General features: G+C 37.0%; 1 protein-coding gene across 2 annotated transcripts in view; it reads right to left on the reverse strand.

The window, feature by feature from the left end:
• Nucleotides 1-18,948, reverse strand: part of LOC145546808 (uncharacterized) — a 244,878-nt gene that overhangs the window by 162,475 nt on the left and 63,455 nt on the right. The window contains exon 6 of one of the 2 annotated variants that reach the window (XM_081594807.1): nt 469-3,180. The exons of the other annotated variant lie outside the window; for it this stretch is intronic. Coding sequence (XP_081450933.1) covers nt 2,850-3,180 — 331 coding nt within the window. The 3' untranslated portion in view covers nt 469-2,849. Of the gene's footprint in view, nt 1-468; nt 3,181-18,948 lie in introns of those variants that run through there. 2 annotated transcript variants of the gene reach the window in all.

Below are 18,948 nucleotides of genomic sequence, written 5' to 3' on the forward strand. Positions count from 1 at the left end.
CCTCTCACATCATCCCAAGGGTAAGAATAAAGGCAAAGTGAGCCCTAAGAAGTTAATACTCTACATAGATAATAATAATCTACCTTGTTTCTGAATCTTCATGTTGGCGCATTCAAGATAATATTAATGAATGTAGACATTAAAATCTTAACAAACTCTTTTTTCCTGCCTGTTTCTGTCAAGAGGAGTCCAAGGTGACAAGGCAGGAGACATAGTCCTAAGAGTAGGGATTAGTGGACCCTTTCTTGTGTTTCCTGATAGAAGCACACTCCCCCTCTCCCTTTTCCTCCAAACCACCACTCTTTAAGAATCAGTTTCTTTATTCCAGTGGTGCCTAAAGTTGTGCACATAGAAACACAAATTCCCAAATGGGTCATGGGAAGTTACAATGAGAGGAGCAAATCTTATTTCTATGCAGTGGTTTGCAAGCCAACATATTCTACCTGTCAGTGATATAGTGCCACAAAATGGCGATTGGTTCAAATTATATATTTTATCTTGCAATATACTAGGCCACCTTCACCAGATGTCATATACAGTTTTGTACATTAGGTGAGCATTTACCTAGTCATTACAGCGTTTTTCCATTCAGGTTATGGGAATAATTTTAAACAAAATTTTCCCTGTAGGCATAGGAGATGAGAATTTCTTTAGTTCCCCCAGAGAATCTTTCTGCATTTCGCTGTCTATCAGGAGTTGGCAGTTAGCTGAAATACACCTGTCGTTTTCTTCTTTCATAGTATTTCACCTTTATCTGTACTGAATAGAAAATACCCAAATGCACATTCATTTTAATAATCAATACCATTATATCTCTCATACAATGGCATAAACCACTGTTTCCTAGAATAGTCTGAAGATCTAAGCAAAATTTTAACACCTTGGCATAGAAAGGTTCAGAAATGAGGGCTAATCTAAAGTCCCAGCCATCGGAACAGATATAAAGAGCTTGGGATTTCTGGAAAGGAATAACACTCAGTTCAGTTCAGTTCAGCTGCTCAGTCGTGTCCAACTATTTGCGACCCCATGAATTGCAGCACGCCAGGCCTCTCTGTCCATCACCAACTCCAGGAGTCTACCCAAACCCATGTCCATCGAGTCGGTTATGCCATCTAACCATCTCATCCTCTGTCGTCCCCTTCTCCTCTTCCCCCCAATGCCACCCAGCATCAGGGCCTTTTCCAATGAGTCAACCCTTCGCATGAGGTGGCCAAAGTATTGGAGTTTCAGCTTCAACATCAGTCCTTCCAATGAACACCCAGGGTTGATCTCTTTTAGGATGGATTGATTGGATCTCCTTGCAGTCCAAGGGACTCTCAAGAGTCTTCTCCAGCACCACAGTTCAAAAGCATCAATACTTCGGCGCTCAGCTTTCTTCACCGTCCAACTCTCACATCCATACATGACCACTGGAAAAACCATAGCCTTGACTAGACAGACTTTTGTTGGCAAAGTAATGTCTCTACTTTTAAATATGCTATCTAGGTTGGCCATAACCTTCCTTCCAAGGAGTAAGCGTCTTTTAATTTCATGGCTGCAATCACCATCAGCAGTGATTTCGGAGCCCCCAAAAATAAAGTCTGACACTGTTTCCACTGTTTCCCCATCTATTTCCCATAAAGTGATGGGACCAGATGCCACGATCTTAGTTTTCTGAACGTTGAGCTTCAAGCCAACTTTTTCACTCTCCTCTTTAACCTTCATCAAGAGGCTCTTTAGTTTTTCTTCACTTTCTGCCATAAGGGTGGTGTCATCTGCATATCTGAGGTTATTGATATTTCTCCCGGCAATCTTGATTCCAGCTTGTGTTTCTTCCAGACCAGCATTTCTCATGATGTACTCTGCATATAAGTTAAATAAGCAGGGTGACAATATACAACCTTGATGTATTCCTTTTCCTATTTGGAACCAGTCTGTTGTTCCATGTCCAGTTCTAACTGTTGCTTCCTGACCAGCATACACGTTTCTCAAGAGACAGGTCAGATGGGCTGGTATTCCCATCTCTTTCAGAATTTTCCACAGTTTATTGTGATCCACACAATCAAAGGCTTTGGCATAGTCAATAAAGCAGAAATAGATGTTTTTCTGGAACTCTCTTACTTTTTCGATGATCTAGCGGATATTGGCAATTTGATCTCTGGTTCCTCTGCCTTTTCTAAAACCAGCTTGAACATCTGGAAGTTCACGGTTCACGTATTGCTGAAGCCTGGCTTGGAGAATTTTGAGCATTACTTTACTAGCATGTGAGATGAGTGCAATTGTGTGGTAGTTTGAGCATTCTTTGGCATTGTGTTTCTTTGGGAATGGAACGAAGACTGACCTCTTCTGGTCCTGTGGCCACTGCTGAGTTTTCCAAATTTGCTGGCATACCGAGTGCAGCACTTTCACAGCATCAGCTTTGAGGATTTGAAATAGCTCAATTGGAATTCCATCACCTCCACTAGCTTTGTTCGTAGTGATGCTTCCTAAGGCCCACTTGACTTCACATTCCAGGATGTCTGGCTCTAGGTGAGTGATCACACCATCGTGATTATCTGGGTCGTGAAGATCTTTTTAGTACAGTTCTTCTGTGTATTCTTGCCACCTCTTCTTAATATCTTCTGCTTCTGTTAGGTCCATACCATTTCTGTCCTTTATCGAGCCTATCTTTGCATGAAATGTTCCTTTGGTATCTCTAATTTTCTTGAAGAGATCTCTAGTCTTTCCCAATCTGTTGTTTTCCTCTATTTCTTTGCACTGATTGCTGAGGAAGGCTTTCTTATCTCTCCTTGCTATTCTTTGAAACTCTGCATTCAGATGAGAATATCTTTCCTTTTCTCCTTTGCTTTTCGCTTCTCTTCTCTTCCCAGCTATGTGTAGGCCTCCTCAGACAGCCATTTTGCTTTTTTGCATTTCTTTTCCATGGGAATTTTCTTGATCCCTGTCTCCCGTACAATGTCACGAACCTCTGTCCATAGTTCATCAGGCACTCTGTCTATCAGGTCTAGTCCCTTAAATCTATTTGTCACTTCCACTGTATACTCATAAGGGATTTGATCTAGGTCATACCTGAATGGTCTAGTGGTTTTTCCTACTTTCTTCAATTTAAGTCTGAATTTGGCAATAAGCAGTTCATGATCTGAGCCACAGTCTGCTCCCGGTCTTGTTTTTGCTGACTGTATAGAGCTTCTCAATCTTTGGCTGCAAAGAATATAATCAATCACTCTCAAGAGAAAGCAAATATAGGAGAAGGCCTCTATTGTTTTTGTATATCAGGGTACAAGACACAAACTCAGCAACTAAAGAATATAAATGAGGGAATCAGAATAAAATGCAGCCAAATACCGAGGCTGATACTGGGACACATACTCTTCTGGGTTCCTAGTTGAAAGCTTAAAATGTCCTCACTCATTAGGCCAATTTAAGTCAGGTTTTCAGTTTTTTCCAGTGGAAATTATCTTAACTGATATATGTGGTATGCCAGTGTTATCTGTCTAAAAATGAACAGATTTTATCTATAATAAGTAAACTAAGTGGGGAAATGCTCAAAATTCTCCAAGTCAGGCTTCAGCAATACATGAACCGTGAACTTCCAGATGTTCAAGCTGGTTTTAGAAAAGGCAGAGGAACCAGAGATCAAATTGCCAATATCCGCTGGATCATCGAAAAAGCAAGAGTTCCAGAAAAACATCTATTTCTGCTTTATTGACTGTGCCAAAACCTTTGACTGTGTGGATCACAATAAACTGTGGAAAATTCTGAAAGAGATGGGAATACCAGACCATCTGACCTGCCTCTTGAGAAACTTGTATGCAGGTCAGGAAGCAACAGTTAGAACTGGACATGGAACAACAGACTGGTTCTAGATAGGAAAAGGAGTACATCAAGGCTGTATATTGTCACCCTGCTTATTTAACTTATATGCAGAGTACATCATGAGAAACGCTGGGCTGGAAGAAACACAAGCTGGAATTAAGATTGCCGGGAGAAATATCAATAACCTCAGATATGCGGATGCACCACCCTTATGGCAGAAAGTGAAGAAGAACTAAAGAGACTCTTGATGAAAGTGAAAGAGGAGAGTGAAAAAGTTAGCTTGAAGCTCAACGTTCAGAAAACTAAGATCGTGGCATCTGGTCCCATCACTTCATGGGAAATAGATGGGGAAACAGTGGAAACAGTGTCAGACTTTATTTTTGGGGGCTCCGAAATCACTGCTGATGGTGATTGCGGCCATGAAATTAAAAGACGCTTACTCCTTGGAAGGAGGGTCATGGCCAACCTAGATATCATATTTAAAAGCAGAGACATTACTTTGCCAACAAAAGTCCATCTAGTTAAGGCTATGGTTTTTCCAGTGGTCATGTATAGATGTGAGAGTTGGACGGTGAAGAAAGCTGAGCGCCGAAGAATTGATGCTTTTGAACTGTGGTGTTGAAGAAGACTCTTGAGAGTCCCTTGGACTGCAAGGAGATCCAATCAATCCATCCTAAAAGAGATCAACCCTGGGTGTTCATTGGAAGGACTGATGTTGAAGCTGAAACTCCAATACTTTGGCCACCTCATGCGAAGGGTTGACTCATTGGAAAAGGCCCTGATGCTGGGTGGCATTGGGGGGAAGAGGAGAAGGGGACGACAGAGGATGAGATGGTTAGATGGCATAACCGACTCGATGGACATGGGTTTGGGTAGACTCCTGGAGTTGGTGATGGACAGAGAGGCCTGGCGTGCTGCAATTCATGGGGTCACAGAGAGTCGGACACGACTGGGTGACTGAACTGAACTGAACTGAAGGGGGAAAAAAGAGTCAAAATGTATGTAAGATTAAACAGTAATCATTATTCTTTACATATTTTCCAGATAACTGAGATACAATTATATATTGTGTAAGGCATAGAACATGACAACTTGATCCACATATATATTGTGAAATGACTACCACAATAGGGTTAGTAATAACTTCTCTCACCTCACATAATTACCTTCTTTTTGTAGCCTACTGAAAACTTTTAAGATTTGCTCTCTTAGCAAGTTTCAAGTAAATAATATAGTTGTATTAATGATATTTACCATGCTTTAAACTAGGTCTTCGGGACTTATTCAATTTATAACTGGAAGTTTATACTCTTTAATCAACATCACCCCATTTCCCCCAACCCAGACTCCTGGTAACCATTCTTCTACTCTCTTATTTATAAGGTCATTGTTTTCAGATTCCACATAAGGATGACATCATATAGTATTTACTTTTGTCTGTCTGACATTTCACTCAGTATAAGGTCCTCAAGCTCTATCGCTATAAGACAAAAGACTGATTCTCTTCTTTCTTATGGCTGAATAATATTCCAGTGTGTATGTTTATACGTGTGTGTCACATTTTCTTTTTTGTTTCATCCATTATTGGACATGTAGGCTTCTTACATATTGTTCACTATTGTGATTATGCTGTGATGAATATGAGGGTACATATACTTTTTTTTTAGTTTGTTTATTTTTTAATTTATTTGTTTTTAATTGAAGGATAATTGCTTTACAGATTTTTGTGTTTTTTTTTAGTAAATTTATTTATTTTAGTTGGGGGCTAATTACTTTACAATATTGTAGTGGTTTTTGCCATACATTGACATGAATCAGCCATGGGTTTACATGTGTTCCCCATCCTGAACCCCCCTCCCACCTCCCTCCCCATCCCATCCCTCTGGGTCATCCCATTGCCCCAGCCCTGAGCATTAGTCTCATGCATCGAACATGGAATGGTGTTCTGTTTCACATACAATAATATACATGTTTCAATGCTATTCTCTCAGAACGTCCCACCCTCACCTTCTCCCTCAGAGTCCATAAGACTGTTCTATGCATCTGTGCGTCTTATTCTGTCTCGCATATAGGGTTATCGTTACCATCTTTCAAATTCGATATATATACATTAGTATACTGTATTGGTGTTTTTCTCTCTGGCTTACTTCACTCTGTATAATGGGCTCCAGTTTCATCCATCTCAATAGAACTGGTTCAAATGTATTTTTTTAATGGCTGAGTAATATTCCATTGTGTATATGTACCACAGCTTCCTTATCCTTTCGTCTGCTGATGGACATCTAGGTTGCTTCTATGTCCTGGCTATTATAAACAGTGCTGCGATGAACATTGGGGTACACGCGTCTCTTTCAATTTTGGTTTCCTCGGTGTGTATGCCCAGCATTGTGATTGCTGGATCATATGGCAGTTCTATTCCCAGTTTTTTAAGGAATCTCCACACTGTTCTCCATAGTGGTTGTACTAGTTTGCATTCTCACCAACAGTGTTAGAGGGTTCCCTTTTCTCCACACCCTCTCCAGCATTTATTGCTTGTAGACTTTTGGATAGCAGCCATTCTGACGGGCGTGAAATGGTACCTCATTGTGGTTTTGATTTGCATTTCTCTAATAATGAGTGATGTTGAGCATCTTTTCATGTGTTTGTTAGCCATCTGTATGTCTTCTTTGGAGAAATGTCTGTTTAGTTCTTTGGCCCACTTTTTGATTGGGTCGTTTATTTTTCTGGAATTCAGCTGCAGGAGTTGCTTGTATATTTTTGAGATTAATTGTTTGTCTGTTGCTTCGTTTGCTATTATTTTCTCCCATTCTGAAGGCTGTCTTTTCACCTTGCTTATAGTTTCCTTTGTTCTGCAAAAGCTTTTGATTTGAATTAGGTCCCATTTGTTTATTTTTGCTTTTATTTCAAATATTATGGGAGGTGGGTCATGGATGATCCTGCTGTGATTTATATCGGAGAGTGTTTTGCCTATGTTTTCCTCTAGGAGTTTTATAGTTTCTGGTCTTATGTTTAGATCTTTAATCCATTTTGAGTTTATTTTTGTGTATGGTGTTAGAAAGTGTTCTAGTTTCATTATTTTACAAGTGGTTGGCCAGTTTTCCCAGCACCACTTGTTAAAGAGATTGTTTTTTCTCCATTGTATATTCTTGCCTCCTTTGTCGAAGATAAGGTGTCCATAGGTGTGTGGGTTTATCTCTGGGCTTTCTATTTTGTTCCATTGATCTATATTTCTATCTTTGTGCCAGTACCATACTGTCTTGATGACTGTGGCTTTGTAGTAGAGCCTGAAGTCAGGCAGGTTGATTCCTCCAGTTCCATTCTTCTTTCTCAAGATTGCTTTGGCTATTCGAGGTTTTTGAGGGTACATATACTTTAATGTGATAATCACCAATTCCCTGCTTCCAAACTAAATCCTAAAGTGAGGTCAGATTTGACCTGTTCTATGAGTTGGTGTCTGATCATTTGGCTGTTCTACACATAACTATACTAAGGCGGATCACATGAAGTTTTATTTTGGAAAGTCAAAAATGATCAAATATTAACACTTTTGTGCAGAACAACCTTTTTGTAATCTCAAAGATAACCATGTAATACTAAAATATAGCATTGCTTTATGTTTTTCTAGTTTCATGTTTTTCATTATAGCCACTGTGGTAGAAAATAGACAAACATGAGTAAGATCTAGTCCCTCCCCTTAAAGAGTTTATTGCTGATACCTAATAGATATGAAGTAAATAAATGAAGTTATGAATCAGTGGGTATACATAGAACACAATTAGCAGATACTAGGCAGATAGATGAGTAAATAAAACACTGAAAATGAAAAGGTAATCATAGGAAGTGGGTAAAACAACCATCTAATGCCTGTAAGTTACAGAGAATTTGCTTTGTAAATAACAATAGTGATAATAATACCTTAAGTATAGTATTTCTCACTTTATAATTAGGATCACATTATTTCAAAGAGTAGATTTTTGTATTTTGCCTGGTAAAACATATAGGGATTTTTCTCTTAATTCAGTACAAGATTTTTTTTTTATAGTAGCAAAGAGTTATATAACCATACATTTTGGTTATGAGGCATTGCAACAATTTTCTTTATTGGGGATATATAGGTTCTTTTTATTCTGGATGTAGGTTAAGTAGATAATGTTTAGATACAGACTTGTTTATAAGTAGGAGCACCTGGAAGTTCTGTAATTTAGTAGTTATATAAAGAAAATATATAATCCACAATGTTGGAGCATAAGTTTAAATATAGAATTGAACTACAACATTTGTTCACCATAGAGGACATATTATTCTTTTATTGAAGAAGGCAAAATTTAATTTGTTAAAAAATGTTCTGAACATGTTCCAGAACTAGAAAGCAATTTACAGTAAGATGCAAACTAAAGAACATGCTGTTCATTTTGTTTTTACATTATGTGATATATATTTTTTTCAGGAATGAAAAAAAGTAGGGAATCCTGTTAGACTCACAGCCACAGTAAATTAACATTGAATTTAGTAAGATAGGATGTGTACTCAATTGCTCAGTCATGTCCAACTGTTTGTGATACCAAGGAGTGTAACCCACCAGGTTCCTCTAGCCATGGGATTTCCCAGGCAAGAATATTGGATAGGTTGCCATTCCGCAGGTTCAATCCAAAGGTCAGGAAGATACTCTGGAGAAGGAAATGGCAACCCACTCCAGTATTGTTGCCTGGTAAATCCCATGGACAGAGGAGCCTGGTGGGCTGCAGTTCATGGGGTCACAAAGGAGTCGGACACAAATTAGCAACTAAACAACAACAAACAGCTATACCAGGGTCTTGATCTAAAACAATCAGTAGCAATTGTTTGAAATTTCATCTGCCTGTTGTTCTTCAGTCGGTAGATGGTATCTGACTCTTTGCTACGCATGGACTGCAGCACACCAGGCCTCCCTGTCCTTTATGATCTCCCAGTTTGCTCAAACTTATATCCATTGAGTCGGTGATGCCATCCAAACATCTCGTCCTCTGTCATCCTCTTCTCAGCCTGCCCTCAATCTTTCCCAGCATCAGGGTCTTTTCCAATGAGTCAGCTCTTCCCATCAGGTGGCCAAAGTATTGGAGCATCAGCATCAGTCCTTTAAATGAGTATTCAAGACTGATTTCCTTTAGGATTGACTGGCTTAATCTCCTTACAGTCCAGGGGACCCTCAAGAGTCTTCTCCAACACCACAGTGAAAGAATCAATTTTTCAGCACTCAGCCTTCCTTATGGTCCAACTCTCACATCTGCATGTGACTACAGATGTGGAAAAACCATAGTTTTGACTATACACATCTTTGTTGGCAAAGCAATGTCTCTGCTTTTAAATATGCTATCTAGTTTTGTCATGGCTTTTCTTCCAAAGAGCAAGTGTCTTTTAATTTTGTGACTGCAGTCATTGTCTGCAGTAATTTTGGAGCCCAAGCATATGAACACTGACACTGTTTCCATTTTTTCCCCATCTATTTGCCCGAGGTGGCAACAGTTGGCGACTAAAAAGGGGGTGACCAACAACTTAAAAACTGAGAATGAGATCAATAGGGGACTTTTAAAGACTTACTGTATTCCTAGAAACCAAGAAGATAATGCCCATATAAAGGCTTGTATTCATGCCAAATAAAAACAAAAGACCTAATCTCTCAGCTCTATCTGACCTTGAATCTCTGACAAGGAGGAAGTGAAAGAAAGCTAAGACAGAGTTATAAACTGCCTGCCTGAGCACTGAAAGCAAATATCAAAACAAACACAGTGCTCTTCTGCTAAGACTGGGAAACTTATCAGCTCAAAGCATTTAAGAAAATCTCTTTCAAATTATTAGCTGAAAATGAAAGTAACCAAGCAGGGCATTCAGTGGCCACACAACACAAAGAATACAGACCTTATGGAATTAGTCCAGGAAAGACACAAAACAAATAGCAGGAAGAATAACAAAAAACAAGTTAATAATCAGCAATAACACAAACTTTAGGGGAGGAGGTGATCTGCATCACTGGATCCCATATTATACTATCTAAAATGTGTAAGTTTTAATAAAGCATTATGAGACACACAAAAAACAAAACAAAAAACCAAAAGCATGACCCATACAAGGAGGGTGAGGGAGTGGGAATCAGTCAATAGAAAATTATTCCTGAGAAAGATCAGACATTGGGCTTAATATTCAAAGCTGATATAAATATGTTCAAAGAGCTAAAAGAAACCATCTCTGCAGTTTTGTGGGAACAATGTCTCACCAAATAGATACTAGTCTATTCAAGAGACTTTGGGAACAATGTCTCACCAAATAGATATTAATCAAGACAAAAACTATTAAAAAAGAAAAGAGAAATAAGTCTTTAATTGAAAAGTATATATAAAATGAAATACTCATTAGAAAGGATAAGCAACAGGCTGGATTGGATAGAAAAAGAAAATAGTGAACATGAAAATAGGTCAATTAAGGTTATCCAATATGAGAAGACAAAGAAAAAAATGAAGAAAAATAGACTCTCAGAATCTTGTGACATACCATTTAGCATATAAACATATGCTTAATTAGTCTCAAGAGAAGACAAAGGAGTAGAAAGAATATTTTAATAAATAATAGCATAAAAAACCCTCCAAATTTGATGAAAAACATTTATTTGCCCATCCAAATGCTCAATTAATTCTAAAATGGATGAACTAGAGAGATCCACTTCTAGACACATCATAGTGCAACTGATGAAAGCCAAAGACAAAAAGGATGATGCAAGTGAGAAGAGAAAAGCAACTCATCACATATGAGGAATTCACAAAAAAGTTAACAGCTGACTCTTCATAGGATAATGGATGCCAGATGGCAGTAGGATGACACATTCAAAGTGCTGAAAGAAAATGAATGTCAACCAAGAATCCTGTATTCAGCAAAACTATCTTTCAAAATTGAAGGAGAAATTAACACACACCCTAATAAATAAAAACCGAGAGATTTCATCACTAAAAGACTTTCCTATAAGAAATATTAAATGAGTCCTTCAGGAAAAAACACTATGCAATAACTCAAATCAATGGGAAAAAAATAAGAGCATTGGTAAAAGTAATGGCACAGGTAAACATAAAAGACGTTATAAATATATTTTTCTTGGTAATGCTTCACTTCTGTACAAAAAATAATTTTAACACTATGAGGATGAACTCATATAAAAGTGTTTATTTATATGAAAATAGGACGTATGTAAAGCTGAGGAATGGCACTAAGTTGGGGCAAAATTTCTGTACATTGTATAAACTCAAGCTTTAATAAAAACTACATTGCTTTAGTTATGATGTTAATTGTAATCCCTAGGAGACCTACGAAGATGATAACTAACAAATAAGGAAACAAAAGAGTTAAATATCCTACAAAATATCTATTTAGCAAAATAGTTGTTTTTTTTTTTAAAGGAATAACAGTAGCAAAAAGACAAGATAAATAGACAACAAATAGCAAAAATGTCAGACTCAACTTTCACTTTATCAGTAACTGCATTACATGTAAGTAGATTAACAAAATTGTCAAAATGACTATACTACCCAAGACAATATACAGATTCTGAACAATCAGTATCAAATTATCAATGGCATTTTTCACAAAACTAGAACCAAAAAACAATCTTAGAATTTGTATGGAAGCACAAAAGACCCTATATAGCCAAAACAATCTTGAGAAAGAAAAACAGAGCTGGATGAATCAGGCTCCTTGACTTCAGACTATACTACAAAGCTACAGTAATCAAGACAGTATGGCAATAGTAATATAGATCAACAGAACAGGATAGAAAATCCAAAAATAAACTCTTTCAGTTCAGTTCAGTCACTCAGTCGTGTCCGACTCTTTGCGACCCCATGAATCACAGCACGCCAGGCCTCCCTGTCCATCGCCAACTCCCAGAGTCTACCCACTCATGTCCATTGAGTCAGTGATGCCATCCAGCCATCTCATCCTCTGTCAACCCCTTCTCCTCCCGCCCCCAATCCTTCCCAGCATCAGGGTCTTTTCTAATGAGTCACTCTTCACATGAGGTGGCCAAAGTATTGGAATTTCAGCTTCAACATCAGTCCTTCCAATGAACACCCAGGACTGATCTCCTTTAGGATGGACTAGTTGGATCTCCTTGCAGTCCAAGGGACTCTCAAGAGTCTTCTCCAACACCACACTTCAAAAGCATCAATTTTTCAGCACTCAGCTTTTTTCACAGTCCAACTCTCACATCCATACATGACCACTGGAAAAACCATAGCCTTGACTAGATGGACTTTTGTTGGCAAAGTAATGTCTCTGCTTTTCAACATGCTATCTAGGTTGGTCATAACTTTCCTTTCAAGGAGTAAGCGTCTTTTAATTTCATGGCTGCAATCACCATCTGTAGTGATTTTGGAGCCCCCATAAATGAAGTCTGACACTGTTTGCACTGTTTCCCCATCTATTTGCCATGAAGTGATGGGACCAGATTCCATGATCTTAGTTTTCTGAATGTTGAGCTTTAACCAACATTTTCACTCTCCTCTTTCACTTTCATCAAGAGGCTTTTTAGTTCCTCTTCACTTTCTGACATAAAGGTGGTGGCATTCACCTATTATCAATTAATCTATGACAGAGAAGGCAAGACCACACAATGTTGGAAGACAGTCTCTTCAACAAATAGTACTGGGTTAACTGGAGAGCCGCATTTAAGAAAATAAATTTAGATCATTCTTTAACCCTGAGATTGAGCCCAGGTCTCCCATATTGCAGGCAGATTCTTTACCAGCTGAGCCATCAGAGAAAACCCATTCTTTAACACATATGCAAAAATAAGTTCAAGATAGATTATAGACCTAAATGTGAGACCAGACACTATAAAACTCTTAGAGGAAATCATAGGCAGAACATTCTCTGACATAAATCACAGCAATATCTTTTTCGATCCATCTCCCTGACTAATGGAAATTAAATAAAATTAACAAATGTGACCAACTTAAAAGCTTTTGCACAGCAAAGGAAACAATGAACAAAACAAAAAGACAACACGCAGATTGGGAAAAAATATTTGCAAATAATGTGGCCAACAAAGTATTAGTCTTCAAAATACATCAGAAAATCATCTTAAGTGTATGTGAAATATGTACCAGGATAGACCATTTGATGGGCTTTAAAATAAGCCTTAATAAATTCTATATAATTGCAATTATATAAAGTATAATGTTCAGGCACATTGGAATTAAATGAGCTATCAATAAAGGAAAGAAATTTGCAGATTACACAAATATGCTGAAAATAAACAATATGCTCTTAAAAAACAAATGGCTCAAATTACAAGAGAATTTTGAAAATATCTTGTGATTAATAAAAAGCACAAAATAAAAATAATTATGAGATTCAGTTAAAGTAGTGTAGAGAGAGAAATTTATAGATGTTATTCCCTGTATTACCGACTAAATGGACATGAATTTGAGCAAACTCCTAGAGAGAGTAAAGGACAAGGAAGACTGGTATGCTGCAGTTCTTGGGGTCGCAAAGAGTCAGACATGACTCAGCAAGTGAACAACAACAATATCACCTGCATGAAAAAAGATCTCAAAGGAACACTCTAACTTTTCACCTTAAGAAATAAAATGAAGAGCAAAACTGAAAGAAGCAGAAAGAAAAACATAATAAATAGACCAGAAGAAAAGGACATAGAACTAGAAAAACAAATAGAGAAAATCAACAAAATCAAAAATTGTTTCTTTGGAAAGATTCAAACAAAATTAACAAAACTTTTTAGCTAGGGTAATCAGGAAAGTAGAGACAAATCTCAAAGTCTTGTCAGAAAGAAAAAAAGAGAGACTGCTGTCTTCTTACAGGATAATAAAAGGATATAAGTTAACACCATGAGAAAATACAAGTTACCACATCTATATGTCAAAAAATGCAATAACTTGGATAAAGTGGACACATTTCCAGGAAGAAAAAAACTACTGAAATTAACTCAAAAAATAAATTAAAAAATCTGAAAAGATGTATAAAAGTAAATAGAGTTAATTGATAATCAAAAAAACAAAGGAAATCCCACCCAAGATCACTTTACTGGTTTATTCTAACACATATTTAAGGTAGAAATAACACCAAATCTTCAGAAATTCTTCTAAAGTATCAAAGAGTGAGTATTTCCCAAATCATTTATCGAGGACAGCATCAACCCACAACCAAAACCAGGCAAAGACAGCACAAGAGAAAAATAATCAAATATCCCTTATGAATATGGATGCAAAACTACTCAGCCAAATACTAACAAATTGAGTCCAGCAACAAGAAAAATAAACAAAACACTATACACTATGCCAAGGTTAAATTTATATCAGTAAGAAAAGATTGGTTCAAAATACAAAAAACAATCCATTAATAACACCATATTACTTAGAAGACCAAAATCACATAAATACCTTAACAGATGTATTAATAGAAAAATTATTTGGAAGTAAAAAAGCATATTTTCATTATAAAAACACCTAGCAAAGTAGAAGCAGAAAACAACTTTATCAAACAATAAAGCAAATCTATGAAAAATCTCCAGGTGATATCAGATTTTATGGTTAAAGCTTTACCTAAGATCAGGAAAAAGACAGGGATACACACTCACCTCCGGGCTTCCCAAGTGGCTCTAGTGGTAAAGAACCCACCTGCTAATGTAGGAGACATAAGAGATGTGGGTTTGAACCCTGAGTCTGAAAGATCCACTAGAGGAGTGCATGGCAACTCACTCCAGTATTCTTGCTTGGAGAATTCCATGGAAAGAGGAGACTGGAGGGCTACACTCCATAGGATTGCAAAGAGTCGGGCATGATTGAAGTGACTTAGCATGCACACATACACTCACCCCTGGAGAAGGGAATGGCAGCCTACTCCAGTATTCTTGCCTGTAGAATCCCATGGACAGAGGGACCTGGAAGGCTACATAGTCCATGGGGTCACAAAGAGTCAGATACGACTAAGCGACTAACACATACACTCACCCCACTTCATTTTAATATTGGAATGAGGGTCCTAAGCTAAGCATTGAAAAGAAAGAACCAAGATTGGAAAAGTTTAAGTAAAATCATCTCTATTTATAAATGACATAGTTTTTTCTATTCATACCTCCTCAGTCTCTCAGTCACGTCTGACACTATGTGATACCACAGACTGTAGCCCTCCAGGCTCCTGTCTATGAGATTTTTTCAGGCAAGAATACAGGAGTGGATTGTCATTTCCTCCGCCGGGGGATCTTCCCAACCCAGGGATCAAACCAGCATCTCCAGCATTGGGAGGCTAATTCTTTACCACTGAGCCACTTGGGAAGCCTGCTAGTTTTTCTTATAGAAAAATCATAATGAATCCATTAAGAAAAATTACAGAGTGAATAAATTAGTTCAACAAAGTTTCTGGTTACAAAATCAATAAACAAAAATCAGATGTATTTCTTTTCTAAAATTTATTTATTTTTTAATTAAAGGATAATTGCTTTACAGAATTTTGAGGCTTTCTGTCAATCCTAAACATGAATCAGCCATAGGTATATATATGTCCCCTCCCTCTTGATCCTCCCTAGCAATGAACAATCTGAAAATGAAATTAAAGAAACAATTCAATTCATAACAGCATCAACAAGAACTAAATAGGAATACATTCAACAAATCATAAACTTAAAATTTTAAATAATGGTCAAAAGAAATTAAAGAGGTCCTAAGTACATAGAAAAACATCTCACATTCTTGGACTGAAAATTCGTCCATTGAGGAAATACTCTTCAATTAACCTGCAAACTCAACACAACTTTTCTCATTTAGTGCAGTTGCCTTTCTTTATTAGATACTGAGAAGCTGCTCCTAAAATTCATATGAAAATACAAATGACGCAGAATAACCCAAACAGTCTTGGAAAAGAGAGTAAGGTTGTTGGATTCACATTTCCTGATTTCAAAAATTATTAAAAACCTCCATTAATCAAGACATGAGGTACTGGCATGTAGGTAGACATGTAGATCAATGAAATAAAACTGAGAATACAAAAATAAATTCTTACAGTATGGTCAACTGGTTCTTGACAAGTTATCAATAAAATTTAGTGGGAAACTAACAGCTGTTTCAACAAAAGGTGTTGGGTCACCTAGATATCCACACACAAAGAATGAGTTAAATTGGACCCACACTTCACATCATGTACAAAATTTAGTTCTAAATGAATCACAGACAAATATAAAAGCTTAAAATATAAAACTAAGAAAAAATATAGGTATGAATCTTTGTGACCTGGGGTAAGGAAATGGTTTCTTTGCTATTACAGTAAAAATACAATTATCGAAAAAAATAAATTTTATTAATAACAAATACATTCAATTCAAAGAAAATGAAATGATACAGAATGGGAGAAAATATTTACAATAAGTTATCTGATAATGATACTTAATGCACAACATATAAAGAACTCTTAGAACTCATTTGAAAAGACAGCCCAATTAAAAACATGCAAAATATTTGCATAGACTCTTCTCCAAAGAAAATATACAAATGTCCAAGAGCACATGAAAACATGCTTGATATAAGCAGTCATAAGGAAAATGCTAATCAAAACTATAATGTGATGCCACTTTATATGTATAAGAATGACTAAAATAAAATAAAAATAAAAACAAGCAAGCAACAAGTGTTGGTGAGGATGTGATGAATTAGAATACTCAGAAATTCCCAGTGGGGATGCAAAAATGTGAAGCACATTTGAAAGCAATTTGGAAGTTCCTAAAAAAGTTAAACACAGAGTCACAATTTCACTCAGCAGTATCAATCCTAGGTAAAAGCCCAAGAGATTTGAAATATATGTCTATACAAAAGCTTTTACACAAATGTCCATAGCATCATTATACTTGATAGCCAAAAAGCAGAAACCATACAAATGTCTATCAACTGATGAATGAATAAACAAAAGTAATGTATTCACACAGTGGAACAGTATTTAGTCATAAAAATGAACAAAGTACCATCCATACTACATGAATATACCTTAAAACACTATGCTAAATGAAAGAAGTCAATCACAAAAGACTTCACATTATATAAATTCAAAGTGTCCAGTATATACAAATCTATGTAGACAAAAAGCAGATTAGTGATTTTTCAGGACCTGGGGGAAAGAAGAAAGAGGAAGTGATCACAAATGGGTATGAGATTTCTTTGGGGGGTGATAAAAATATTAAAAATTAGTTAATGGTGATGATTGTGCAAGTCTATAAATATACTAAAGACCATCAAATGATCCACTTCACAATGGAGAATTTTATGCTATGTGAATTAAATCTTGATAAATCTGTTTGTATAAAAGAAAATATAATTGGGAACAAGAATTTTAAAAGACTAAAATTAGTGGTGAAGTACAGAATTAAGTCTTAATCTGTGTTCTCTACACCTATAAAGTAAGAAACTGACTGCAAGAAAACATGAAGTGTATACAAATGTGCTTTATAGAGTATGTGAAAATGTGATAAAGGGACAAAAGGGACTTGATTCTTCCAGGAAAATTATAAAAATGTCTCAAAATTGTTTACCTGACTCTTCCTTCCACCTTGTTGGCCCCAGGTATGTTCACTCCACTATATATTCTAGCTAGAGAAGACTCTACACGTGGACATCACCACAGGGTCAACACCGAAATCAGATTGATTATATTCTTTGCAGCCAAAGATGGAGAAGCTTTATATAGTCAGCAAAAACAAGACCGGGAGCAGACTGTGGCTCAGATCATGAACTCCTTATTGCCAAATTCAGACTTAAATTGAAGAATGTAGGGAAAACCACTAGTCCATTCAGGTATGACCTAGATCAAATACCTTATGAGTATACAGTAGAAGTGACAAATAGATTTAAGGGACTAGATCTGATAGACAGAGTGCCTGATGAACTATGGACAGAGGTTCGTGACATTGTACAGGAGACAGGGATCAAGAAAATCCCCATGGAAAAGAAATGCAAAAAAGCAAAATGGCTGTCTGAGGAGGCCTTACAGATAGCTGGGAAGAGAAGAGAAGTGAAAAGCAAAGGAGAAAAGGAAAGATATTCCCATCTGAATGCAGAGTTCCAAAGAATAGCAAGGTGAGATAAGAAAGCCTTCCTCAGCGATCAATGCAAAGAAATAGAGGAAAACAACAGACTGGGAAAAACTAGAGATCTCTTCAAGAAAATTAGAGATACCAAAGGAACATTTCATGCAAAGAAAGCCTCGATAAAGGACAGAAATGATATGGACCTAACAGAAGCAGAAGATATTAGAAGAGGTGGCAAGAATACACAGAAGAACTGTACAAAAAAGATCTTCACGACCCAGATAATCACGATGGTGTGATCACTCACCTAGAGCCAGACATTCTGGAATGTGAAGTCAAGTGGGCCTTAGAAAGCATCACTACGAACAAAGCTAGTGGAGGTAATGGAATTCCAGTTGAGCTATTTCAAATCCTCAAAGGGGATGCTGTGAAAGTGCTGCAATCGATATGCCAGCAAATTTGGAAAACTCAGCAGTGGCCAGAGGACTAGAAAAGGTCAGTTTTCATTCCAATCCCAAAGAAAGGCAATGCCAAAGAATGCTCAAACTACCGCAAAATTGCACTCATCTCACATGCTAGTAAAGTAATGCTCAAAATTCTCCAAGCCAGGCTTCAGCAACACTTGCACAGTGAACTTCCAGATGTTCAAGCTGGTTTTAGAAAAGGTAGAGGAACCAGAGATCAAATTGCCAATATCCACTGGATCATCGGAAAAGCAAGAGAGTTCCAGAAAAACATCTATTTCTGCTTTATTGACTATGCCAAAGCCTTTGACTGTGTGGATCACAATAAACTGTGGAAAATTCTGAAAGAGATGGGAATACCAGACCATCTGACCTACCTCTTGAGAAACCTGTATGCAGGTCAGGAAGCAACAGTTAGAACTGGACATGGAACAACAGACTGGTTCCAAATAGGAAAAGGAGTACATCAAAGCTGTATATTGTCACCCTGTTTATTAAACTTATATGCAGAGTACATCATGAGAAACGCTGGGCTGGAAGAAACAGAAGCTGGAATCAAGATTGCTGGGAGAAATATCAATAACCTCAGATATGCAGATGACACAACCCTTATGGCAGAAAGTGAAGAAGAACTAAAGA

This window comes from Giraffa tippelskirchi, chromosome 1 (assembly GCF_054371585.1).
Source record: "Giraffa tippelskirchi isolate mGirTip1 chromosome 1, T2T-mGirTip1v1.2.pri, whole genome shotgun sequence".
NCBI lineage: Eukaryota > Metazoa > Chordata > Mammalia > Artiodactyla > Giraffidae > Giraffa > Giraffa tippelskirchi.